Source organism: Mustela nigripes, chromosome 14, assembly GCF_022355385.1.
Source record: "Mustela nigripes isolate SB6536 chromosome 14, MUSNIG.SB6536, whole genome shotgun sequence".
Lineage (NCBI taxonomy): Eukaryota > Metazoa > Chordata > Mammalia > Carnivora > Mustelidae > Mustela > Mustela nigripes.
The window spans coordinates 106413847-106441163 of record NC_081570.1 but is presented as its reverse complement, the minus strand read 5'-3'; the positions used below and the strand labels follow the sequence as shown (position 1 = coordinate 106441163).

Genomic DNA, 27317 nt, shown 5'->3' with positions numbered 1-27317 from the left:
AACATTATTTGTTGGAAAGACTGTCTTTTCCTCAGTGAATGGACTGGTATTTCATGGAATTCATCGAATATATGTGTGAGGGTTTATTACTGGGTTCTCTGCTGTATCCCATTAGTCTATGTATCTGTCTTTTTTTTTTTTAAGATTTTATTTATTTACTTGACAGACAGAGATCACAAGTAGGCAGAGAGAGAGGGGGAAGCAGACTCCCTGCGGAGCAGAGAGCCCGATGCGGGGCTCGATCCCAGGCCAAAGGCAGAGGCTTTAACCCACTGAGCCACCCAGGTGCCCCTTTATCTGTCTTGATGACAGTACCACACTGTTTGGTTTACTGTAGATTTGTAGCAAGATTTGAAGTCAGGAAATTTAAGACCCCCAACTTTATTCCTTTTTAAGTGTTTTGATAAAAGTATCTTTTAGAAACTTGTTTGTGGTGGCATTTTTTCCTTTCATCTAGAAATCTAGGTTAGTAGTTCCTTTCTTTTTTTTTTAAGATTTTACTTATTTATTTGACAGAGAGAGAGACAGTGAGAGAGGGAACACAAGCTGGGGAGAGGGAGTGGGAGAAGCAGGCTTCCCCCTTAACAGGGAACCCAATGTGGGGCTGGATTCCAGGACCCTGGGATTGTGACCTGGGCTGAAGGCAGGCACTTAACAACTGAGCCACCCAAGCACCCCAACAGTTGTTTTCTTTTGGACTTTAAATATGTTATTTCATTGTCACTGACCTCTGCTGTTTTTGTTAGAAGTCCCTGTGTGTCATACTGTTTCTTTGAAGATAATATGGTTTTGTTTTGGTTTGGTTTTTTATTTTTTTATTTTTTTTTTACTTATTTTAAGATGTTCAGCAATGTCTTTGATGTTCATTAGTGTTAGGAGGATATACCTTGGCATGATTTTATTTGTATCTATCTTCCTCGGGTTTGGTGAGGTTCTTGAATCCGTGGTTTGGTATCTTTCATTAATTCTCAAAAATTCTCAGCCATTATCTCTGTGAATATTGCTTTTGCTCAACAATATCTTTTCTCTCCTTGGACTCCAGATATGCTATTTATTTAAGCAAGTCCTCATGCTTCAGAATTTTTATTTTCCATTCTTTTTGATCTCTGCACTTGAGCTGGACTATTTTCTATTGACCTGTTTTCCAGTTCACTGATCCTATGCTCTCTGTGTCCAGTTGCTGTTGCACTCTTACACTGGATTCTTCATTTAAGATTTTGTATTTTTTTTTTTTCAGTTCTAAAATGTCCATCTGGGTGCCTGGGTGGCTCAGTGGGTTAAGCCGCTGCCTTCGGCTCAGGTCATGATCTCAGGGTCCTGGAATCGAGTTCCACATCGGGCTCTCTGCTCAGCAGGGGGCCTGCTTCCCTTCCTCTCTATCTGCCTGCCTCTGTCTACTTGTGTTCTCTGTCTGTCAAATAAATAAATAAAATCTTTAAAAAAATAAAAAATAAAATTTCCATCTGACTTTTTTTTTTTATCAATTCCAATTCTCTGTTTAAATTCTCTGTATTTTCTTCTAGATCTCCATTATTTTCACTGTTTTCCTTAACATGTTAGTCACAGTTACTGTTACATTCTTGTATGATGACTCTAATATCTGGACCATTTGTGAGTTTTCTTCTGTCAGTCTTTTTGTTTTGGTCATGTTTCTTTTTTCTGTGCAAAAAGACTAATTTTTTATTGTCTTCTAGAAATGATGAATAATTCTAGAGGCTCCATATCATGTTCTTTTCCACCAGAAAAGAACATGTTCGCCCTTTTTCCTTTCAGGCAGTTAGAGTGAGGTGCTCATCACCACAATCCAGTCAGGAATTAGGCTTTATGAGGTTTGGGTTGCATTTCAGTCTGTTCGCTCCTATTTTTCAGGCATTTCCTCACAATCTTCTGATTGAACACTGGGCAGGTATTCATCTCCTTAGCACGGAAATACTGAAGAAGATTAAGCTAGATCTCCAGGTTCCTGCTCCATGCAGCTCAGAATGTGGCAGATATCTTGAGGAGGAGTCCAGTTGAGGTTCTTGTCCTTCCTCTGCCTGTGCAGGTCTTTGTTTCCTAACCAATAATGTCAAACTGGGAGATTTACTATGCCATTTAGAAGCTTGTAGTCTGGCTCTCCAGCCTCCTGTACATTCCTAGAGTTCATCAAATGTTCCATGAATAAACTGGCCACCTAAGTTTTCAGCGTGTCACTCCAGCTTTGAATGACCACCAAAAACTGATGAGTTCTTTTCCCCAAGTGGAGGCATTCTGCATGGGTTAAGCTTCAGCCTCAGCCTGTGCTCAGCTTAACTCAGAAAGATTCTTCCATCACTGGAATTTTACATCACTTAGACCTCATTCCTTCCACAGCCCTTTGGTGCTTTTTTTAAAAATAAGGTTTTTGTAATTTATCTAGATTGTTCTTGCAGTAGAAGGACTGACCTGCAAAGTCTTTCAGCTTACCAGGTGCATTCATATAGATGCTGTAATAGATAACCACAAACTTAGTAGCTTAAAACAACAGGAATTTAGGGGCGCCTGGGTGGCTCAGTGGGTTAAAGCCTCTGCCTTTGGCTTAGGTCATGATCTCAGGGTCCTGGGATCGAGCCCCACATTGGGCTCTCTGCTCAGCAGGGAGCCTGCTTCCTCCTCTCTCTCTGCCTGCCTCTCTGCCTACTTGTGATCTATCAAATAAATAAATAAAATCTTTTAAAAAAAAAAAAAGTGCCTTGTGAAATTGACGTGGATACTTCTACTTCCACTTCAAGTAAAATGCTACAAGCCTTTTACTTAACCTGGACTACATGATTATCTGTACTTACTTTCTTCCACAATGGGAAGAGACCCTGTTTTTCTCAAGGACTTAGAGAGTTATAGAATTAAAGTATCCCAAGATTATTCATGTATTTTAATCCCACATTATACATTAGTCTCTGGATAAAAGTATTACTAATACCACCAACAATATAATTTCTAAAAACAAAACATTTTTTGTATTTGTTCTTCCCATTCTCCCGCCTCATTTTAATAGATGTGCTGTATCCACATGGTCAGATCATAGAGTCATTAACACCATACTCTTTTTCTTCTAATTCCCATTTATTCTACAAGTAATTTATATTTAATATATAATACATATATATGGCTTAAACCAACTCTCCTTGTATTGATGTTGCTATGGTCATTTTGTTTGTCTAAAGCTTTTTTCTAGATCCTTCCAGGAGGGCTAATGGAATCTATATTCTCTCACTTTTGAAGTGAAAGACAATGGCAACAGTTGTCTGTACCGTTCAAACTTCCAAGTCAGTTTTCCTGGATATAAAATCCTTGGCCCACAGTTTATTTGAGTATATTTGAGTTAATACTGCTCTGTTTTCTACTGACTTAGATCATTCTTGTCAAACAGTCTAATCACAAAATGATTTTCCCCTTTTAGAGGACATGTGCTCCTTTTGGTTAAGAGGACAAGATGAGTTTTTTCCTTAAAATCCAGTGATTTCACTAGAACATTCTAAGAACATTCTGAGTCAATGTTCTTTTATATGTGGTTTGTTGTTTCACAGTGTAGGGTTTTAAAAATATTTCTTCCCTTGTGGCGTCTGGGTGGCTCAGTGGGTTAAGCCTCTGCCTTTGACTCAGGTCATGATCCCAGGGTTCTGGAATAAAGCCTTGCATCAGGCTCTCTGCTCAGCGGGGAGTCTGCTTCCCCCCCCCTCTCTGCCTACCTCTCTGCCTACTTGTGATCTCTGTCAAATAAATACATAAAATCTTTTTAAAAAATATTTCTTCCCTTTATTTACAGCTTTTAGTATTTATTTTCTTCCCCTGCTTTGATTTTCTTCTTTAGGTCTATTATCTCTGTGTTAGAGCTCCTGATCCTCTTTACCTATCTTTAGTATCTGTGTCTCTTGAATCCTGAATATCTTTTCATTTATTTTCAACCTAAAAATTCTTTTGATGTTCTGTTTCTTTTGAGACATTATCTGTTGTATTTATTCAATCTTATATTCCTTCTAGTTTATAGTCTTCATTTCTGAGATTTGTCCTTTTATTCCCAATTTTTCCCGAGTTTAATCACCTCATAGTTGTATTGTTTTTCAAATTCTGACTTAAGTTTTTCTTTTATTTCTTACATCATTTCCTCAGTTGTTAAGCGTCTGCCTTCAGTTTTCCTGTCTCAAGGGACCCCTTGAAAAAAGCCACTTTTTTTCCTTTGCTCCTTTTCCAGCTTCTATTCTTGCTAGGACCTATACCACCCTCTGACCCCACCCCACCCCCACATGCCTTAATGTATGCCCTGCTTGAAAAGGTCAAGGAGAGAGGGGCAGAGAGAGAGGGAGAAAGAGAATCCCAAGCAAATTCTGCAAACAGATGCCAAAAAAAAATAGAGTGGGATGCTTAACCCACTGAGCCACCCAGGCACCCCATAAATTGCTGCAGTAAATTCTTAAACTTTTGTTGTTACATAGTGATGCTTTTGTTTTTGTAAACTGAGTCAAAAGATACATACCTTTATTACTTCTTTATGGATGTCATACAGATAGTACATTAATCCCAGATGCACAACTCAGTTAAGATGTATATAGCTATATATCCATGTAACCGCTATTGAGATCAAATTATTAGATTTTCCCCCCAAACCTCCCTTATACCCCTTCCAAGTCAATAATCCTCCATCGAGAGGAAACCGCTGTCCTGATGTCTATCAATATAGATTTGTCCATCTGCTCTTGAACTTCAGATGAACAAATGATGCTGTACTCTTTTGTGCCTGGCTTTTGCTCAGCCATATGTCTTTGAGATTCATCTATGTAGTTGTGTGAGAGTAAGAATATTTTTCCTCTGTGGTATTCGTTGTATAATTGGAGTGCATATTTAAATTTGTTCTTGTATCTTTTATTATAATAAAATACACATAACGTAAAACTTACCATATTAGCCAGAAGTTTTTCATTAAGTAATGAACAAATAATTACCACTCCCCATTCCTCTCAGGCCCTGGTAACTTCTATTCTACTTTCTTTCTCTCCTATGAATTTACCTATTCTAGATACCTCATACATAGTAAGAGGCACCATACAACATTTGTGATTTTCTGTCTGGCTTATTTTACTTAGGACAGTGTTTTCAGGGTTCATCCATGTTGTAGCATTTGTCAGAATTTCATCACTTACAGGTTTTTTAATTAATTTATTTATTGTTAAGATTTTATTTATTTATTTGAGAGAGAATGAGAGAGACAGCTTGAGAGCGGGGAGGGGCAGAGGGTGAAGCAGGCTCCCCACTGAGCAAGGAGCCTGATTTGGGACTCAATCCTGGGATCATGGCCTGAGCCAAAGGCAGACACTTAACCGACTGAGCTACCCCAGCACCCAGAATTTCATTACTTGTTAAGGCTGAATAATATTCCTTGGTATGAATGGGCCACATTTTGTTTACTCATTCATCTGTTGACTATTATTTGGGTTATTTCCATGTGTTGGCTATTGTGACCAAGCACATTTTTAATTTTAATTAAGTTAAAATTAAATTTTAATTTTCAAAAGGATTGTGTTACAGACTGAATTGTGACCACCCCTCCACCAAAATTCACATGTTTAAGCCCTAATTGCCAGTGTAGGAGTATCTAGAGATAGGGCGCTTAAGAAGGTAGTTAAGGTTAAAGGAGGTAGTGTGAGTGGGGCCCTAATCCCATAGGATTGGTGTGTCTCTTTATGTGTAGGGGAAGAGACACCATGAGATGTTACACATTTTCTCTCTCTCCCCCACATGCACGGAGGAAAGGCCGTGTAAAGACATAGCAAAAAGAGAGCCATCTGAAAGCCAGGAATAGGGGTGTTGCCAGAAACCACCTTTGCTGGTGGCACCTTAGCTTTAGACTTCTAGCCTGCAGACGGGGCGCCTGGGTGGCTCAGTGGGTTAAGCCTCTGCTTTCAGCTCAGGTCATGATCTCGGGGTCCTGGGATCAAGCCCTGCATCGGGCTCCCTGCTCAGCAGGGAGCCTGCTTCCCCAGCCCCCCGCCCGCCTCTCTGCCTATTTGTGATCTCTGTCTGTCAAATAAATAAAATCTTTAGTATATGTGCTGCCGAAGTGAGCACTAAAATCTTTAAAAAAATAAAGTCACAAGGATTGTTATAAGCTAGAGGAAGTGCAGTCCTCTGCCCCAGGTCATCAGTAAGCAGGAGGTAGAAAGGAGGAAGGCAAGGACCTCTTACAAAGTGGTTGAGGGAGAGGCCACTGGCTTTTTAAGGGTTCACCACTAAGTGCTTATTTTAAAAGGTGCCCTGGGGAAGTCTGGGTGGCTCAGTCAGTTAAGCACCCAAATCTTGATCCTGGCTTAGCTTATGATCTTGGGGTCGTGAGATCGAGCCCCACAGCCCTGCACTGGGCTCTGCGCTGGGCACAGAGCATGCTTAAGATTCTCTCAGGGTGCCTCAGTGTTTCACAGTCATTGAGCCTTTGGCTCAGGTCATGATCCTAGGGTTCTGGGATCAGGCCCTGTATCTGGCTCCCTGCTTGGCAGGAAGCCGCCTTCTCCCTCCCCTACTCTCTCTGCTTGTATTCCCTCTCTCACTGTGTCTCTCTGTGTCAAATAAGTAAATCTTTTTTTTTTAAGATTTTTATTTATTTATTTGGCAGAGAGAGAGATCACAAGTAGATAGAGCAGCAGACAGAGAGAGAGGGGGAAGCAGGTTCCCCGCTGAGCAGAGAGCCTGATGCAGGGCTTGATCCCAAGACCCTGAGATCATGACCCGAGCCGAAGGCAGAAGCTTAACTCACTGAGCCACCCAAGCACCCCATCAAATAAGTAAATAAAATCTTAAAAAAAAAATTCTCTTTCACTCTTCCTCTGCTCCTCCCCAGTCCCTTTCTAAAAATATATGTTTGTGTGTATATATATATATATATATATATATACATATATGTGTGTATATATGTGTATATATTGTGTGTGTGCACATATACACACAATATGTATACATATATGTGTGTACACATGTATATATTATGTGTGTATACATACATATATATACACATATGCATGTGTGTGTATATAAAATGTGTGTGAGTAAATAAATACATACCGACATACATACATAAAAGGTGCCCCAGAAAAAGCACAGGGAAACTTCAGGTGGAATCCTAAACTCAGGTCCTTATCTAAACGTCCAGACTCCAGGTGTGAACAGAATTGTTATATTGTGAAATGCCAAGGCAGCAAGTCAAAATGGCTGTTTTCTCATTACACTTCCATCTAGCCTTTAAGCATTTATTGAACTGCATACTCCCAGTTTCTAGAAGGGTAAAGGAAGTCTCATGCTCAACCTCCACACCCCTCCCAGTCCAATAAACACTGTCTGATTATGGGTATTCAGATTTTTACCTAATCCCTCCTAAATCAAACAAAAACAGATGGAAGATGAGAAGAGTAATTCTCACATGCTTCCTGCCGAAATTAAACTTGAGATTCATTGTCAATACATTGAGTTAATAGAGCAGATTAAAATTTTATATCTCTAAGCAAAGTTCACTGGGACTTGAGGCAAGAAGAGTATAAGAAAAGTTTAGACTTTTTTTTAAAAGATTTTATTTATTTTACTTATTTGACAGACAGAGATCACAGGTAGGCAGGGAGGCAGGCAGAGAGAGAGGAAGCGAGGCAGGCTCCCTGCTGAGCAGAGAGCCTGATGTGGGGCCCGATCCCAGGACCCTGAGATCATGACCTGAGCCGAAGGCAGAGGCTTTAACCCACTGAGCCACCCAGGCACCCCAAAGTTTAGACTTTTTAAACATATTTGCAAAAACAATAAAATATTAGCAGATTGAATCCAACACTGCATTAAATAATAAAACATGACCATGTAGGGTTTATCTCAAGATTTCAAGGTTAATTCACCATTAGGAAATTTATCAATGTAACTCACCAGATTAAAGAAGAGAGAATATGTAATTATTTCAATGGAAGCAGGAAGAGAATTTGATATTTAATAGCCATCCATGAAAAGAATATAAAAAGCTCTTACTGAAGAAGGAAGAGAGGGGGATTTCTTTAACCTGGAAAAGGATATCCACCGAAAATCCTGCAATAGGTATTAGTTGGTGATAAAACTTAGATGTTGTTGCATAATCTCATTAAAATAAAGAACAAGGGGCGCCTGGGTGGCTCAGTGGATTAAGCCTCTGCCTTCAGCTCAGGTCATGATCTCGGGGTCCTGGGATCAAGCCCTGCATCGGGCTCTCTGCTCAACAGGGACCCTGCTTCCCACTCTCTTTCTGCCTGCTGCTGTGCCTACTTGTGATCTCTCTCTCTGTCACATAAATAAATAAAATCTTTTTAAAAATAAAAATTAAAAAAGAAAAGAACAAGATGAAGAAGACCCATTATCACTGCATCTGATGGACTGGCAATCCTTGCCTTGATATAAGATGGACAGAAGGAAGGGAGGGAGGGAGGGAAAAAAAAATGAGACATAGGAAATGAGAAAGAGGAAGAAAAAATTGTGACTAGGCAATATGATTGCCCATATAAAAAATCCAAAAAACTAAATGGACATGCTATTAAAACATAATTGAAATATAGAATGCTGTTTCAGATGAGTATAAAAATAATGAGAAATAGAATTATGTGAAATCATGCATTGAGTCTAGATTAAAATTAAAACCATGAATCTAGACAAAATTGTGTAATGAGAGGTGTAGAATAGAGAGAAAAGTTTTGGGGGGGGCACCTGGGTGGCTCAGTGGGTTAAGCCTCTGCCTTAGGCTCAGGTCATGATCTCAGGGTCCTGGAATTGAGCCCTGCATCGGCCTCTCTGCTCAACAGGGAGCCTGCTTTCCTCTCTCTCTCTCTCTGCCTGTCTCTCTGCCTACTTGTGATCCCTCTCTGTCAAATAAATAAATAAAATATTTTTTAAAAATAAATAAATAAAATTCAAAGTTTTTTTTAAAGTTTTTTTTTCCCAGTATATAAGTCAGTTCATTACCTTTCATTAAAAGTTAAAGGTTAAAAAAAAAAGGTAAAGGTAAAAGTATCCTTACTCTAAATCCCTGCTACCAATAGCTGTAATAGTCTTTCCCATATTTTGTCTGCCCAACAGGGTGGAGTGTGACATCTCACCCTTAAGTTTATTTCCTGGACTATCTATGAATACAAGCATCTTTTCATATTTCTTAGAGAATTTTCTCCTCTCTGCATTGTCTCTTCATGTTGTCTGTCAATTCTTCTATTAGATTGCATGTCTTTTCCTTAACAATTTATAAAAGCTTTTCAAGAAATGTGAAGATTAATCTGTTGTCTGTCTTCCTGGGTATTTAATCTTCCTTTAGGATCATTTTATCCAATTAAAAAAAAAAAAAAAAAAAAAAAAAAAAAACCAGGGATGCCTGGGTGGCTCAGTTGGTTGAGCGCTGCCTTCTGCTCGGGTCATGATCCCAGCGTCTTGGGATCAAGTCCCACATCGGGCTCCTTGCTCGGCGGGGAGCCTGCTTCTCCCTCTGCCTCTGCCTGCCATTCTGTCTGCCTGTGCTTGCTCTCCCTCTCTCTCTCTCTGATAAATAAATAAAATCTTAAAAAAAAAAAAAAAAACCAAAGTGGGGTCGCTTGAGTGGCTCAGTTGGTTAAGCGTGTGACTCTTGGTTTCTGCTCGGGTGATCTCAGGGTCGTGGGATCGAGCCCCATTTTGAGCTTGAGATGCTCTCTCTCTCCCCATTTGTGCTCTCTCTCTAAAATAAATAAATAAAATCTTTTGGAAAAAATACCATCAAACTGTATGGGGATTCTGATTGAAATACATTAAATATACATATATTTAATATAATATATAAAATATATGTAAGTTTTGGGAGAATTATTATATTTTTACAATAATAAATACATTCCTAAAACATAATTCAAATCACAAAGGAAATGACTAATCAATTTGATAACACCAAAATATTTTTTAAAATGATATGGTCCAAGATACCATTACAAAGTAAAACTATGCCACATCCAGTGGGGAGGCTCAGTCAGTTAAGCATCCAACTGTTGATTTCGGCTCAGGTCATGATCTCAGGATTGTGAGATGGAGTGGCGGAGCCTGCTTAAGATTCTCTCTCTCCCTCTGTCCCTCCTCCCTCTTCTCTCCCTCCCTCTAATAAATAAATAAATAAATAAAATTACAATTAACAGAGAAATACATCATCTCTAATGGACTAAAGTTCAGAACACTTTTACATATCTGTGAGAAAAACAACCAATCCTAAGAAAATGAGCACATTTTAATATAAACAACAATGTATAGGGAAGAAATCCACACAATCAATAAAATTGATAAGGTGCTTACTTCACTAATAAACACAAAATGCAAATTAAAACATTGAAATACATTTTTTCACCAATGATATGATCAAAAATTAGTTATTTGGCAATATCAACTACTGGGGAAGATTTGGTGAAAGAAACTTTTAAAGACTGCTGATGGGAGTATACATTGAAACAGGCACTTTGAAAATGACTTTACAGCATCTAATAAATATGAAAAATACACCTGAATGACCCAGTGAATCTATGAGCGAGAGACACCCACATGTATGCTTAAGAAAACCTATATAAGAATATTCATTTGAGTAGTATTTGCAAGGGCAAAAAATCAGAAACAGTCTAAGTGCCCATCAAAAGGGGAATTAATTTTTTTAATGCAATATATTATTATAAAATGTATTACAATACAAGGAAGCTAAAAAGAAAAAAAGTAACACATTGTATAAAAAAGGCAAACTTCAGAATGATATAAATGATATGATACCATTCCTAATAATTCAAACGCACAAAGTAACACATATCAATATAAGGTTAATAGACTCATGATGGTGATTGAAAGTGAGTTTTATGTAATCTTACTTAGGGAAGATTTAAGGAACCTCTAAAACATTTCCTAACAAAAAATCAAGAAAATCTGCTTCCGGAAATGCAATTAACACAGGAAGTATGCTTTTAGCTGGTGTGAGGGAAATAACTTGGTCCCTGGAGAGGCAGATGAGGTTAGGAGAAGTTATAATGGAATTCTAGCTTTATAATTTTTTTTTCAAGAATAGATACAGGTATGCCTGGGTGGTTTAGTCAGTTAGGTGTCTGCCTTCAGCTCAGGTCAGATCCTGGGGTCCTGAGATCAAGCCCTGCGTCAGAGCCCTGAATTAGGCTCCCTGTTGAGCAGGGAGTCTGCTTCTCCCTCTCCCTTGGCTCCTCCGTCCCCCAACTTGTTCTGTTGATTTTTAATGTATTCATGAGACTTTTGGTTTTAGGACAGTAAAGTATAGATGTCTTCACACACTGTCATCTTGAAAAATCTTAGAATTTGGAGGCTTTGGGTACCTTGAAAGGCTGGGCTGAGATGTGGATGCTGAAAATTCAGATTTAGATAGAAACACGATCCCCAGGAGTAACTAGATGTTTGAGGAATTCCTCCAACATAAAGGAGAAAGAAATCCTCCTCTTTAATCAAACAGAAAAAGTTCTCTCACCACTCCCAGGCATATACCCAAGAGAAATGAGAACATATATCACAGGAAAACTGGTACACACATATTCATAGTACCACCAAAAATGGAAACAACCCATATGTCCATCAACTGAGGAATAGATAAACCAAATGTGGTATGGCCATAAATGAATTATTATTTGGCCATGAAATGGAATGAAGTACTGATACATGCTACAATGTGGGTAGACTTTGAAAATATTTGAATATTTGAATATTCACTTATTTCACTAAGTGAAATAAGCCAGACACAAAAAGCCACATATTGTATCATTCCATTTATAGAAAATGTCCAAAAAAAGCAAATCCATAGACTAGTGGTTGCCCAGGGCTGGGGGTGGAGAATGGAATGGGGCCACTAATGAATACTAGGGTTGATTGGGGGGGGTGAGATTATGAAGATATTCTAAAATTAGATTGTGTTGATGTTTGCATAACTGAATATTCTAAGAACCACTGAACTGCACCCTTTAAGTGGGAGAGTTTTATGGTATGTGAACCATATCTCAATAATGCTGTTTGGGTTTTGTTTTTGTTTTTGTTTTAATAAAGCTGTTTTAAAAGTGATTTGGGGTGCCTGGGGCACTCAGTCAGTTAAGCTTTGGACTCTCGGCTATTGGCTCAGGTCCTGATCTCCACGGTTGTGAAATCAAGCCTCATGTTGGGCCCTGCCCTGGGCAGGGAGCTTGCTGGGGGGTCTCTCTCTCCTTCTGCCCTTCCTTTCCCTTCTAAAAATAAACAAGTAAATAAAAGTGATCTGAGAGGAAGCAAAGATCGTGGAGGGCAAAGGAGAGAACTTCAGCCCTCTTTCCTTCACATTTGGAACACACCCTTCAAAAATCCTACATCAGTGTACTTGTTTCTGCACCAAGTCTTTCTGCACTTAGTCTTTTTTGATGCCTTACTATTTTCATTGTAAGACCATTTATGATCTAATTGCCAGGCTTTGTTTTTAATGACTGTTCTCCTCTATATCACCTCTGTTTTAGGGTCCTTGCCTGGAGATAAAACTCTTCAAGAAGGGCGCCTGGGTGGCTCAGTGGGTTAAGCCACTGCCTTCGGCTCAGGTCATGATCTCAGGGTCCTGGGATCGAGTCCCGCATCGGGCTCTCTGCTCAGCAGGGAGCCTGCTTCCTCCCCTCTCTCTCTCTCTCTCCTGCCTCTCTGCCTACTTGTGATGTCTCTGTGTCAAATAAATAAATAAAATCTTTTTAAATAAATAAATAAATTTTTTAAAAATCTTAAAAAAAAAAAAAACTCTTCAAGGAGATAAAACTCTTCAAACTTTATGAAATAGTCCCTCTTCAGGTCCACGTGGGCCTAAAACTGAGTTTTAGAAAGTATATAAGCAGTACCTGTTTACCATAAGTAACAACAACCACAATAATAAAATGCTATATACAAAGTGTATGCAAATAAATATACAAAGTAAATACCATCAGGAAGCCTGGGTGGGTCAGTCAGTTAAGCGTCTGCCTTCAGCTCAGGTCATGATCCCAGGTTCCTGGGATTGAGCCCCACGTCTCACTCCTTGCTCAGCGGGGAGACTGCTTCTGTCCGTCTGCAGCTCACCCTGCTCATGCTATCTCTATCTGACAAATAAATAAAAAATTAAAAAAAAAAAAGGGTAAATACTATCTAATTTCACTCTTTTCGCAAGTAAACTCCTTTACATTTTGTCATGTTTTTCCAGACAGTTTTTATCCACAGGCAAACAAAGAGGGTTTTTTATTCTTTTGAAAATAGAATCATGTTACACATACAGTTTGGTGGTTGGCAGCCTGTTTTTTGCTCAAATATCTTGACTGTCCTGTGCCAGTATGTGTGGTCTGCTTTCTTTATTTTATGAAGCACAGACACATCCCAAAGTATTTAACTATTCTCTAATAAAATGTCTACTGTTTTGGGGGCGCCTGGGAGGCCCAGTCAGGTAAGTGTCTGCTTTAGCTCAGGTCATGATCCCAGGGTCCCAGATTCGAGTCCTGCATCGGGCTCCCCGCTCAGTGGGAGTCTGCTTCTCCCTCTCCTGCTCCCCCTACTTGTGCTCTCTCCCTCATTCACTCTCTCAAATAAATAAATAAAATCTTTTTAAAAAAAAGTAATGTCTACCGTTTTTGTTATTATAAATAATGCTGCACTGGACAGCTATTTTTGTCCTTTTATTCATTTGTTCAAGTATTACCATAAAATTGCATTTGGGGTCTAAAACTTGACATCTAACATTTAAGAAAGATACAGCATTGCCCTCCAAAAAACATTATTTGAGCTTTGCATAATATATAAGATTGTTGAATCACTATGTTGTACACTTGAGACTAAGGTACCATCCTGTGTTAACTATACTTCAGTAAAAATAATTTAATTTAGGGACACCTGGGTTGGTTAAGCATCTGCCTTTGACTCCTGTCGTGATCCCAGACTCCTGGGATCGAGACCCACATCAAGTTCCCTGCTCAACAGGGAGTCTGCTTCTCCCTCTGCCCTCCACCCGGCTCTTATGCTCTCTCTCTCTCTCTCTCAAATAAATAAATAAAATATTTTTTAAAAAATTAAAAAAATAAAAATATAATTTAATTTAATTTGATTTTTTAAGGCATTTCATTGAACCCTCCCGTTAACAATGCATGAGTGTCATTCTCTCACACCTCTCCAAATACAGGATATTACCAACCTTTCTAACTTTTTTTTTCCTAACTTTTTTTTTTTTCAGACTAATAGGGCAAAAAGGTTTTGGGGACCTAGCTTGTGAGGCATAGTTGTGCTAATCTCCTCCCAATTGCATGTTTAGTGATGGTTCATTGGTAGCTTGAAATCAGTGGTGTTTACGCCACAAAATTGTCAAAGATTTCAAATTAAACACACACACGAAGTAAGAAAGGAAATAGGAGTAGTACTGTTCTTGCTTTTTTTTAATTGATGTCATTTTTTAAAAGATTTTATTTATTTGTTTGAGAGTGTGTGAGCAAGAAAGAGAGCACGCACATGCGCATGAGCAGCGGGGGGGGGGGCGGGGACAGGGAGAGAGGGAGAAGGACACTACATGCTGAGCTGGGACTCTGAAGTAGGATTTGATCCGACTCCATCCCAGGCCTCCAGGATCATGATCTGAGCTTAAGGCAGGTGCTTAACTGACTGAGCCATCCAGGTGTCCCTGGTCTCATTTTTAATTAAACTTCTTATTTGGAGATAATTATAGATTCACATGCAGTTTTAAGAAAAAACAAAATACTGAAAGATCCCAGTTTCTACCCAGTTTCTCCTGATGGTAGTATCTTGCAAACTGTAGTACAGTGTTACAACAAGGAAATCATTGGTACAGTCAAGATACACAGCATTTATGTCACCACCAGTTTCCCCCGTGTTGCTGGTTTATAGCCACATCCACTTTCCTCCCACCCTCAGCCCCACCTGAACTCCTGGTAATTCCATGTCTATAGTTTTATCACCTCAAGAATGTTATATGAATTGAATCACACAGTATGTAAACTTTTGTGATTGGCTTTTTTTCACTCAGCATCTCTGAAGATTCGTGCAGTTTGTCATGTATAAACAACAGTTCATTTTTTAAAAACTGAGATATAATTGACATACAATATTAGTTTCAGGTGTACAGCACGATGATTTGGTATTTGTATATATTGTAAATGACCACCACAGTTAACATCATCACCACCAAATTTTTCTTTATTGTGGTGAGACCTTTAAATCTACTTAGTTATTTTAATTTTATTTTTAAAGAATTTATTTATTTTACAGAGAGAGAGAGACCACAAGCAGGAGGAGAAACAGGCAGAGGGAGAGAGAGAAAACAGGCTCCCTGATGAGCAGAGAGCCCAATGCGGGACTCAATCCCAGGACCCTGGAATTGTGACATGAGCCTAAAGTAGCTGCTTAACCAACTGAGCTACCCAGGCACCCCTTAGTTATTTTTAAGTATGCAGTATGCAATACAGTGTTTACTATATATGATCACCATGCTATACATTACATCTCTATGACTTATTTACTTTACAACTGGAAATTTATACCTTTTGATCCCCTGCACTGATTTTTCCCCACTCCCCCCACACGCCTCTCCTCTGATAACTACCAATCTGTTCTCTGTTCTATGAGTTGTTTTTTTAATTTCACATACAGGTGAAATTTTTCTTTCTCTATCTGACTTATTTCACTTAACATAATGCCCTCAACAAGGATGCAGAGAAAAGGGGACCCTCTTACACCATTGGTAGGAATGCAAGCTGGTACAGCCGCTCCGGAAAACAATATGGAGGTTCCTCAAAAAGCTAAAAACAGAGCTACCCTATAACAAAGCAATTGCACTCCTGGGTTTTCACCCCATAGTTACAAATATGGTTATCAGAAGGGGCACCTTCATCCTGATGTTTATAGCAGCAAAGTCCACAATAGCCGAAGTATGGAAAGAGCCTAGATGTTAAGTGATGGATGGATAAAGAAGATGTGATATATACACACAAGGGAGTATTACTGAGACATCAAAAAAAAAAAAAAAAAAAAAGAAATCTTGCCATTTACAATGACATGGATGGAACTAGAGGGAATTATGCTAAGCAAAATAAGTCAATCAGAGAAAGACAATTACCATATGGTTTCACTCATATGTACAATGTAAGAAACAGCACAGAGGATCATAAGGGAAGGGAGGGGAACTGAATGGGAAGTCATCAGAGAGGGAGAAAAACCATGAGAGACTACACTATAAGGAAACAAACAGGTTGCTGGGAGGAGTGGGGTAGGGAAATGGGGTAACTGGGTGATGGACATTAAGGAGGACACAGGATGTAACGAGCACTGGGTGTTATATAAGACTGATGAATCATTGAACTCTACATCTGAAACTAATGAAACACTATATGTTAATTAATTTAAATAAATTTGAAAAACAACACCCTCAATTTCCATCCATGTTGCCACAAATGGCCAGATTTCCTTCTTTTTATGGCTGGATAATACTCGTGTGTGTGTGTGTGTGTGTGTGTGTGTGTGTGTGTGTGTGTGTGTGTACACTACATTTTGTTTACCCATTCCTCCATCTAGGGACACTTATGTTGCTTCCATGTCTTGGCTATTGTAAATAATGCTGCAATAAACATAGGGGTGCGTACATCTTTTCAAGTTAGCGTTTTCATTTTCTTCAGGTAAATACCCAGACGTGGAATTGCTGGATCATAGGGCAGTTCTATTTTTAATTTTTTTAGGAAACTCCATCCTGTTTTCCATACTGGATCCACCAGCATACATTCCCACCCACAGGGCACAAGGGCTCCCTTTTCTCCACATCCTCGCTGACAATGGTTATTTCTTGTCTTTGTGTGAATAGCCATTCTGACAGGTGTGGGGTGACATCTCATTGTAGTTTCGAGCTGCATTTCCCTGATGATGAGTGATGTTGAGCACCTTTTCACGTGCCTGTTGGCTTTCTCTGTGTCTTCTTTGGAAAAATGTCTACTTACGTCTCTGCCTATTTTTTAATCAGATTGTTTGGGTTTGTTTTTGTTTTTGTTTTAAAGATTTTTTAAATTTATTTGACAGAGAGAGATCACAAGTAGGCAGAGAGGCAGGCAGAGAGAGAGAGGAGGAAGCAGGCTCCCTGCCAAGCAGAGAGCCTGATGCGGGGCTCGATCCCAGGACCCTGAGATCATGACCTGAGCCGAAGGCAGCGGCTCAACCCACTGAGCCACCCAGGCACCCAAGTCCTCTAATTTTTGTATCCAAATCTGTCCACCTGGCCAAAGACTGGCCTTGCCCATGAATCCGTAAAGATCCTCAGACTATGTCTTCTTCCAGTGGAACCAGTGATGCATTCTACTTTAAATTTTATCCACTGAAGGATTTTCTTCCTCCACTAGCTGCCAGGACTATCTCAGAAAACACTGCTAGTCTTTTTGTTGCTGTTGTTTTTAAAGAAAGAGGCATTTATTAATTTTCTGTGAGCTGAGAAAAGAATCGTTAATTACGTTTGAAAGCAAATATCCTGATAACAAAATTCCATGTTTAAAAACTTAAGTTTTCATAAGTTTTATAACATTTTTTATTGTGGTAAAGAACCTATAACATTAAATTGACCATCTCATCACTCGTTTTATTTACTTATTTGATACGGAGAGAGAGAGAGAGTGAGAGAGAGAGAGAGCACAAGCAAGGGGAGCAGCAAGCAGGCAGAGGGAGAGGAGAGAAGCAGGCTCCCTGCTTAGGCAGGAGCCCAGCGAGGGACTCGATCTAAGGATCCTGGGATCTTGACCCGAGCCGGAGGCAGGCACTGAACAGACTGAGCCATCCAGGCTCCCCCTGAACCCTTTTAAAATGTACAGTTCCGCTGTGGGTCTGTGCAACAGATCTCCAGAACTTCAGAAGAGCTTTCTTGCTACAGTCGGAACACAAACACTTAGTGAATGCTCAGTGCTATTCGAAGAGCTTTACATATTTAATCTTCAAAACAACCTATGTGGGTAGGTATTTTTTTAACTATCTCTCTTTCAGAGACTAGGAAACTGAGGTACACAGAGGTCCAATTACTTGCCCGGATTCATGCAGCTAGAACTGTGGAACCGGAATTCAAACACAGGCAGTCTGGTTCTCCAATGTTTGCTCTTCATCTCCTAACAGACCACTGCTGCCTGGTGATGGTGTACTGTGGAGAGCCAGCTGCCTGTAATCCTAGCTCCAGTGCTTTTTTCTTTCTCAATATCTTTCTTGAAGCCATTGGGCCAGACTGAGAAGGAGCCATTTTTGGCAAGACAGGGCGAGCTGGAGGGCACATAAGGGCATTTTGTGGTTCCTCTAACCCTCAGGAAGTTCTCAGGCTGCATCCTGCTGTTCTTGGAGGTGAGGAGTGTGGTGCTCCAGAGATCCTGGGCCCACTAAGTGTATCGGGTATTCCTCAATTTGTGAAGGGGCTTGGGCCACAGAGTCACAGTGGCCCATGTTTAGTTTCTCTTGGAACCCAGAAGCCCACAAGAGGCTGTTTATCAAGAGAGGAGCTGTTACCTGCTGATGTGGACTGAGCCTCAATATGTCTTCTGGCCACCCGGGGGCGGCGGGGGGGGTACTCTCCTTCTGGCTTTTGCTTGCCACACCCAGATCACCCCAATCTGTAGAGCTCTATTGGATCCACTGAGTCCCAAGGCCCCCAGTGCAGAAGTGTTGAACCACAGCAGGAGCAGCCGGAGAGCCCTTCTCTGTCCCAGACCCCACAGTCAGAACACTGTCTCTTCCCCTGCCATTCCAGTACAGCCCTGGCTCCTCGGGCCTCGAGAGACCCTGGAAGCTTCTGCAGCATTGCTAGCCACCCACACATTTGCCCGGGACCCCATCATTTGCATGCCCACCACTGTTCTACTTCTTTGCATCTGAGCCCTCCTTGGTGCGCCAGTCCCACCCAGACTGTCACGGGCTTGCTCCCCCCTGCAAAGGGATCTGGGAAAGCGACTATCTGGCCTCTGTGGGTCCTCTAGCAGTGGGTAATTGATTGTCTTGGACCAGACGTAAAAGGGGCTGTCGGTGCTTGCCCTGCTTGCCAGCCACAAAGCGTGAAAGATAAAAACAACCCGTCTCCAGGAACTGTAGCCAACGTTCTATAATTCACTACATTCGAGCCAAGCTCTTATAGACACAGAGTCTGAAATGGGCTGCCCAGATTCAAATTCTGGGCTCCGTTACCCACTAGTCGTGTGAGTTGGAGGGAGTTACTTCCCTTTAGTATGCTGTAATTTCCTTATCTGTAAAATGGGCATAATAAAAGAGTCTTCACTTTATAGGTTTGTTAATAAGGATAAAATAAGCTAGAGCATGTAAAGAGCTTAAGGAAGTACCTGGCATGTAGTAAACTTTTATGTGAGTGTGGGGTTGGTTCACTTTAAAGTGCTTAGAACAATAGCAAGGCTATACTAAGCGTTTCCTAAATGATATCTGTTGTTATGGTTATGACCTGTTTATTCCCTGCTTGTTGAGGTATTTCTATGGACTGTGTCCTAGAAGTGGAATTCCCAGGTAAAATGCTATGCACAATTTAATTTTGGGTAGGTATTGACAAACCACCTTTGTTTTGGGGGGGGTGTTTGTTTTTAATATTTTATTTGTTTATTTGACAGAGAGAGACACAGTGAGAGAGGAACACAAGCTGAGGGAGTGGGAGAGGGAGAAGCAGGCTCCCCATCCCCAATCCTCCCACAAGCAGGGAGCCTGATATGGGGCTTGATCCCAGGACCCTGGGATCATGACCTGAGCTGAAGGCAGATGCTTGACGACTGAGCCACCCAGGTGCCCCTACAAACTGCCTTTGTTTAGAAAGGCACCAGTTGGCACTCTCACCAATCCTGAATGCTGCCCTTTTCCTCATGTTCTATGACTGGATTTTAACCATTTAAATTTTTGCTCATCTCATAGGCGACAGTGTTATTATATTCTTTCACTATTTCAATTTTTGAATTATGCATGCCTTTCAAGCTTACTATACAATTTAAAAAATACATAATTAATTCAAATGTGAAAAATAAAAATTTCTCTCTATAATCCACTTAGAGGTAACCTGTGTTGGTTACCTTTGGTAAGTTTGGTATGATAAAAGAAGTTTATCTCTTCAAATCTGTTTCTACAAACACATAATCATATATATATATAGTATGTGTTTATATTATATACTAAATTAAATTATATAGTATAATTATGTACTATGTAGTTATAAATTATAATTTAAATTAATTAGTTTACTATATAAATGAATCAAATTAAAACTCTGTGGTTTAACTAATTAATTTTACATCTCATTTTTATTAAATGGAATCACACTATTTTTTGGCCCTTTCCCCCCTCAACCATATTTCTTGGGTATCCTTCCACGTCAAAATGTATAAAACTACATCGGGGAGGGTATGTGCTACGGTGAGTGCGGTGAAGTGTGTAAACCTGGCGATTCACAGACCTGTACCCCGGGGGATAAAAATATATTATATGATTATAAAAAACTAAAAAGTTAAAATTTTTAAAAATGTATAAAACTAGGGGCACGTGGGTGGCTCAGTGGGTTAGGCCTCTGCCTTCGGCTCAGGTCATGATCCCAGGGTCCTGGGATCGAGCCCCGAATTGGGCTCTCTGCTCAGCAGGGAGCCTGCTTTCCCCTCTCTCTCTTCCTGCCTCTCTGCCTACTTGTGATCTCTGTCAAATAAATCATATCTTTAAAAAAAATGTATAAAACTATACATTATGGTTGCTTGGTGTTCATGTTATGGATGTTCCATAATATATTTATCTATTCCCCTATTGGTTGTTTCCAACTTTTCACTATTATGAACCATGTTGCAATGAACATCTTATTAATATATTTGAATACTTGTCTATTTCCACAGAGTAGATCACTAGAAGTAGATTTCATCTGAAAATGTTGCTAAGTATTGCTAAATTGCCTTATTTTATTTTATTTTTTTATTATTATTTTAAAATTTTATTTTATTTATGGGGGAGGGGCAGAGGGAAGGAAGAGAGAGAATCTTTTTTTTTTTTTAAGATTTTATTTATTTATTTGAGAGAGAGAGTGAGAGAGAGCATGAAAGGGGAGAAGGTCAGAGAGAGCAGACTCCCCATGGAGCAGGGAGCCCCATGCGGGAATCGATCCCAGGACCCTGGGATCATGACCTGAGCTGAAGGCAGTCGCTTAACCAACTGAGCCACCCAAGTGCCCAAAGAGAGAAACTCTTAAGCAGACTCCACACCCAGCATGGAGCTTGACATGGGGCTTGATCTCACAAACCCAAGATCATGACCTGAGCCCAAATCAAGGGTCAGACACTTAACTAACTGAGCCACCCAGGACCTGCTAAACTGCCTTCTTTTTTTTTTTTTTTTTTTAATGTGGGGTTTTTTTTTTTTTTTTTTTTTTTAAGATTTTGTTTATTTATTTGAGAGAGAGAGATCACAAGCAGGCAGAGAGGCAGGCAGAGAAAGAGAGAGGAGGAAGCAGGCTCCCCACTGAGCAGAGAGCCCGATGCGGGGCTCGATCCCAGGACCCTGAGACCATGACCTGAGCCGAAGGCAGAGGCTTTAACCCACTGAGCCACCCAGGCGCCCCTAAACTGCCTTCTTAAAATGTCTCACCATTTTACACCTTTGCCAAAGCATACAAGAGTGCCCTTGTCCCCACACTTTTTCCAGCACTGAATATTAACAATCTTTTGATTTTCGAAAATCATATCATGTTGTTTTTGCTGCAACAAGTATTTCTTGGGGCACCTGGGTGGCTCAGTTAGTTAAGCATCTGCCCTCAGCTCAGGTTATAATCTCAGGGTCCTGGGACCGATCCATGTGTTAGGCTCACTGCTCAGAGAGTAGGCTGCTTCTCCCTCTCCCTCTGCCTGCCACTCGCCCTGCTTGTGGTCTCATTCATTCTCTCTCCCTATCTCAAATAAATAAATAAAAATCTTAAAAAAAAAAAAAACCCACATGTATTTCTTTAATTACAAATGAGATTGCATATCTTATGTTTATTAGCCATTTATCCTTCATTTTCATATCCTAGGAATATTTTTCTGTTGTATTGTTTGTCTCTTTCTAATTGATATGTTAAAGATCTTTGTATATTAAAACCAATCATTATTGTTTCAGTTTAAGCCTTTTTATTGTATTTTTTTTTTTTAAAGATTTTACTTATTTATTTGACAGAGAGAGAGAGATCACAAGTAGGCAGAGCGGCAGGCGGGGGTGGGGGGGGGAGCAAGCTCCCTGCTGAGCAGAAAGCCTTATGCGGGCCTCAATCCCAGGACCCTGAAATCATGGCCTGAGCTAAAGGCAGACCATAAACAGATCAACTGACTGAGCCACTTAGGCACCCTCACCTTTTTTAAACTTCTGAGCAGTCTTTTGATAAGCTGAGACAGAAAATCCCAAAATATTCCCTTTCCAGACAGCACTTTCTATCTTTCTATACTTGGCCGTGACCCTGGGGAGATCCTAGGGGAATAACAGGCCAGATACAGTGTATGAGAGACAGAGGATTCAGGAAGGTGGTGAGGCTCTTCCCTAGACCTTCCTCTGATTCCATGTAGGACTGAAGACAAGAGTCCTAAAGCTTCAGGATTCCTGTGTCTTTGGGACACTGGGACACTCTTCCCAGGCAGCATTTAGGTGAAGAGGTGAGAAAATGGAGGCCTTAAGAAGGAGAAGACTTGTTCCTGCCCGTTCTGAGCTTAGCAGAGAAACTGTGACTCAGGGATATGACTCCAGGGGCCAAAGGTTCTTCCAGCCTCAAATAGAAAGGCTTTTATTTTCCTTTGGATTTTTTATTTACAGCATTATAACATGTCCAAAATGGAGGCTTGATTAGGGGTTTTGATGGCTTAATTTGGGTCATTAACCAAGAATGATGTAATTCTTCCTTCCCAGGGCCTTTAACCGAGAAGGTACAAGCCAAGCGGGCCTCTGTGAAGTTGGAGATGATGCATAAAAGCCATTTTATGGCTCTTGTCTCAGCTTTTCTGGAGCCAGGCTTGGCACAGAAGGAAGGCTAGGGCAGGAGGGGCAGGGGAAGAGGTAACAGCGAACTTTCCCCCACATCTATGTGACTGATGATGCTGTTCCCTCTCTTCGACTACATAACTGGGTTCAAACCCACTTCACCTTTTCTTCTAGTAGATTAGATATGTGACAACATATGTAATTTCTGTTCTAATCAGACACTTCTTCTCTTGAACTTGAGTATGTCTTCAAGGTATCTCCTTTTTTCACCCACAGATTAAAGAGATTGAAGAATAGAAAGCTATGAACCATCTTCAGATCTTGATTCAAATAGACGGTAAAACAAAAATTGATGAGATGATAGGGGAAATTTGAACACTGAATATTTGATCATAGTAAAGACTTACTATTTGTTTAGGTATGCTTATGACATGGTGGTTCTTAAAAAAAGAATTCTAGGGGTTCTTGGGTGGCTCAGTGGATTAAGATTCTGCCTCCAGCTCAGGTCATGGTCTCAGGGTCCTGGGATCAAGCCCCACGTCGGGCTCTCTGCTCAATGGGGAGCTTGCTTCCCACTCTCTCTCTGCCTGCCTCTCTGCCTGCTTGTGCTATCTCTCTCTCTGTCAAATAAATAAATAAAATCGTTAAAAAAAAAAAAAGTTCTAATCTTGGAGGGATACGTACAGAAATATTGATGCCAGAAATATGACCATGTCCAGGGTTGACTTCAAAACGATCCAAGGTAGAGGAGGGCTGGGAGGTAGAGATGAAGCTAGATGGGCGACGGGCAGACTTTTATGGAAGGTGGGTGGTGTACCTGCAGGTTCATTATACTATTCTCCCTATTTTTGCATATATTGAAATTTTCCCCTGAGAGGTAGACAAAGACACAGAAAAAGCTCTCCCTCTCTCAATCTCTATTCTTTTCCTCTGTCTCCAGGAATGGGGAAACAGTTGCTTTTTTAAACACTTCCCAGTGTCTCCCTTGCTCTTATCATCAGAGGCAGGCATCTGATAAAACTAAGTCACACTTAACAACTCGGGGGAATCCCTACAGCGGCAAGGTGAGAAGAGGCCGCCTCGTCCTGAAGAAAGACACTGTGCGTGGCAAAGTTTCCGGCATCCATGGCAATCCCAAAGGGAGGACATTTCTGAGCGGTTGGGGGGGGCGGGCAAGAAGCCCTCTGAGCACCTCTAAAATCTTGTCCCTTGTAGGAAGCCCTGGCAGAGGGCTTTCTTCCCCCACCCCCTTCTCTAAGCTCTGTTGTTATTCTGGGCGGCAGGCTTTGAACTCAGCCATGTGCAGAGACAGGGAGGTGCTGTGAAATAAGCGTGAGCAGCTGGTCGAAACTCTGTTTCCTCTGATGTGAGATGAAGAAAAAGCTACTTACGTGGCCAGGTTTGCTGTGGGCAGTCCCTGAGCCGGCTGCTAGCAAGCAGGGCCCGGCCTGGCAAGCAGGGTCCGGCCTGGCGCCAGCCACATCTGGTAACAGATTCTCAGAAAATGTCCCTGCCATCTGCAGAGGGTGTGGAGCCAGTCTGGTAAAACAAGGAGGCAGGAGCAGGACAGGGCTCATAAACTCTGCTTAGCTTTTAGAAACCTCAACCTGCCCAGCAAGTCCTACCTCAGACCTCCCCAGGCTGCTGCGGTAGGAACCACAGACCCTGTGTATAGTGGGTTGTGATGCTCCTTTGCAGGCAAATCCGTGTATAGACCGGACAACCTTGTCGAACCCCCATCTGCTCTCAGCCACCTGCATTATCCTGTGTCCTTCATAGCACTTCTTGGCCATATGTGATTTGTTTCTACGCTTCCTTGATTATCAGTATGTCATCTCTATGAAGGCAGAAACTTTGCTTCCTTCCCCACCCTGTCCACCAAAACAGGTGCTCCAGAAGTGTTTGTGGAATGCAAGAATGAATGAATGAACGTGTGTCCCCAAGGAAAGGGCAGATAGGCCAAAAACAACAACAACAAAGTTAATACCCTTATTTGGGGTCTTGGTTACAAAAGTAATGCATGCTTATTATTTTTTAAAATATGCAAGTATCTCAAGTAAAAATGGAAAATTATCCCCTTCCCTCCATCACCCCTCTCCAAAGGTCATACTTGGATGTAGTATCTTTCAGATAGCACGGGGGTTGGGTATCCCTTACTCACTTCCCACCGTGAAGACCCCACTGCTCAGTTCAGGGGACACCTTCTTCACTGCTCTCCCCACTCCCAAGAAAGGGCCTCGGAGAACCCTGGAGACAAAACACCACAGCTTGTGCCTTCCTTCTGGTGCTTCTGCCTCCCCGCTGCCTCCCCACTACCATGCCCCCTCCTCACCCCTGCCAAAGCCAGAACCAGACAAAACACAAGAAGACCCCAGAGTAGTTAGAAAAACTGAGAGCTCTAGAGTCAGATGAACCTGGGATTCCTGCTCTGCGTCTTCCCAGGTGCCTTTGGCCCCTTCTGAGTCTTAGGTTCTTCCTCAGTAAAAGGGAAGATGAGTTACCTACAAGACTGGGGCATAGCAAGGGTTAAGTGCAGGGGTGAGTGTTACCAAGTGGTTCATACTGGTTAGTCCTGCTTTCTTCCTGATATCACTCCCCTGGCTGGACTTTGATTGTTTCCCTGTCGCTTTTATTTTGCTAGAGAGGAAGAACAACTTTTTTTTTTTTTTTAAAGATTTTATTTATTTATTTGACACAGCAAGACACAGTGAGAGAGGGAACACAAGCGGAGGAAGGGGAGAGGGAGAAGCAGGCTTCCCGCCTAGCAGGGAAACACCGATGCAGGGCTCCATCCCAGGACCATGGGATCATGACTGAGCTGAAAGCAGATGCCCAACAACTGAGGCACCCAGGCTCCCTTTCTTTTTTATGTTTTGTTGTTGTTGTTGTTGTTGTTTTTTACATTTTTAACATTTTGATTCTTGGAGACTCCAGCTTCATCATCTCCTCCCCCTTTCCTTCTCTGGTTTTAATCCTTCCTTTCTCCCTTTGCCATCTTACCAAACGGAGGTCTCAGGACCTGTTTCAAGAGGTCCATAGAAATCTGGCTGAGGCTGGAAGGGAAAGGGAGGAACCAGCAGCAGGGCTCCATGCCCCCAAGGCTGCAAGAATCCATTTTCTGTCTGTGGAGATGGAGCAGAGCCAAAGTTCAATTACATAATCACCTGGCTATTCAGCGGCTAGCCTGATAACCTGCCTCCTCTAATATTTACTGAGCTTTTCTAGAACTTGAAAGAGCAGGAAGGAGCATGGGCTGCACCCAGCCTTCTTTGCAGTGGCCGTGCCCAGTATCAGGATTGTGTACAGCCTCCTGGGACAAACAGACCTGGGCTGCGGTCCCACCTCCCCAGGGCCAGCCCAGGGTTGGAAGCTCAGGTCTCTCCCCATATCCCTTTGTGTGAATCTGGGAGTCTGCCAGCTGTGGTTGGACTCTGGTTGGCTAGGAAAGGGCAAATCAGATAGAGAAAGGAGCCCTTAAGTTCTTGAGAAGCAACATTTGGGATGCTCAGGCCACAAGGAGGCTGACCGGGGTGGCCCACTATGGGAGCAAAAACGCCAGGGGTCATGGACACCACTATTACCAGCCTGAGTCCTCTCCCAGGACTGCCAGGGGTCATGGACACCACTATTACCAGCCTGAGTCCTCTCCCAGGACTGCCAGGGGTCATGGACACCACTATTACCAGCCTGATCCTCTCCCAGGACTGCCTCCACCCATAGCCCTAATTTGGACAACTCTTCCCAAGCACCTTGCAGGCTCTGGAGGAAACCTTCTGGGAGAAAGCAGCAGGTAGAGGCTAGAGTCCCATGCAGGAGCCGGCGAGCACGCCAAGTCCAAGGTCAGGGCATGCAGAGCTGGCAGTTCAGGACGAAATGGTACTTTGCAATTCTTGTCTAGAGCCAGCAAAATCACAGCTTCTTTGGAGGTAACAGCTCAGGAACTTTGGATGAGAGGGTGAACATGGGCTTTCTTTCTCTTTCAGATTTTGGATGTTGGTCTACTTCAAGCCCCAGAGTGGAGGAGGTATGAGATGAGACCTCAGGAGGAGAGGGAGGAGGCCAGAGTGGTGGGCTTAAGGCAGGATAAGTGGAGGCCACCAGCAGACGAAGAAGGAAGCTAGCAGAGGCGAAGAAGCAGCCATGATGGGTGGCCCGCGGTGGGACAGCTGCCTCCACAAGGTCATCTGTGGCACATGCCTGGCCAATGGTGCCCTGGTGAGGATGTAGCGGCAGGAAAAAGCTAGGAGAGGCTGAGTGTTACTGGGGAGCAGGGGGTAAGGGAGCCTCCCTGTCCCGGGCAGCCACGTAGCCTCCTCCTGTGTGGGCCTTCTCATCCAGGGGAATGAGGA

The 27317-nt window shown here is 41.7% G+C and overlaps 1 protein-coding gene across 4 annotated transcripts in view; it reads left to right on the top strand.

The window, feature by feature from the left end:
• Positions 1–27317, top strand: part of SELENBP1 (selenium binding protein 1) — a 40124-nt gene that overhangs the window by 3724 nt on the left and 9083 nt on the right. For 2 of the 4 annotated variants that reach the window (XM_059376145.1, XM_059376142.1), the window contains exons 1-2: positions 26761–26844; positions 26952–26992. In XM_059376145.1, the coding sequence (XP_059232128.1) occupies positions 26776–26844; positions 26952–26992 (110 nt within the window). In that variant the 5' untranslated portion in view covers positions 26761–26775. Of the gene's footprint in view, positions 1–26760; positions 26845–26951; positions 26993–27157; positions 27184–27317 lie in introns of those variants that run through there. The other 2 variants (XM_059376143.1, XM_059376144.1) reach the window with 2 other exon arrangements.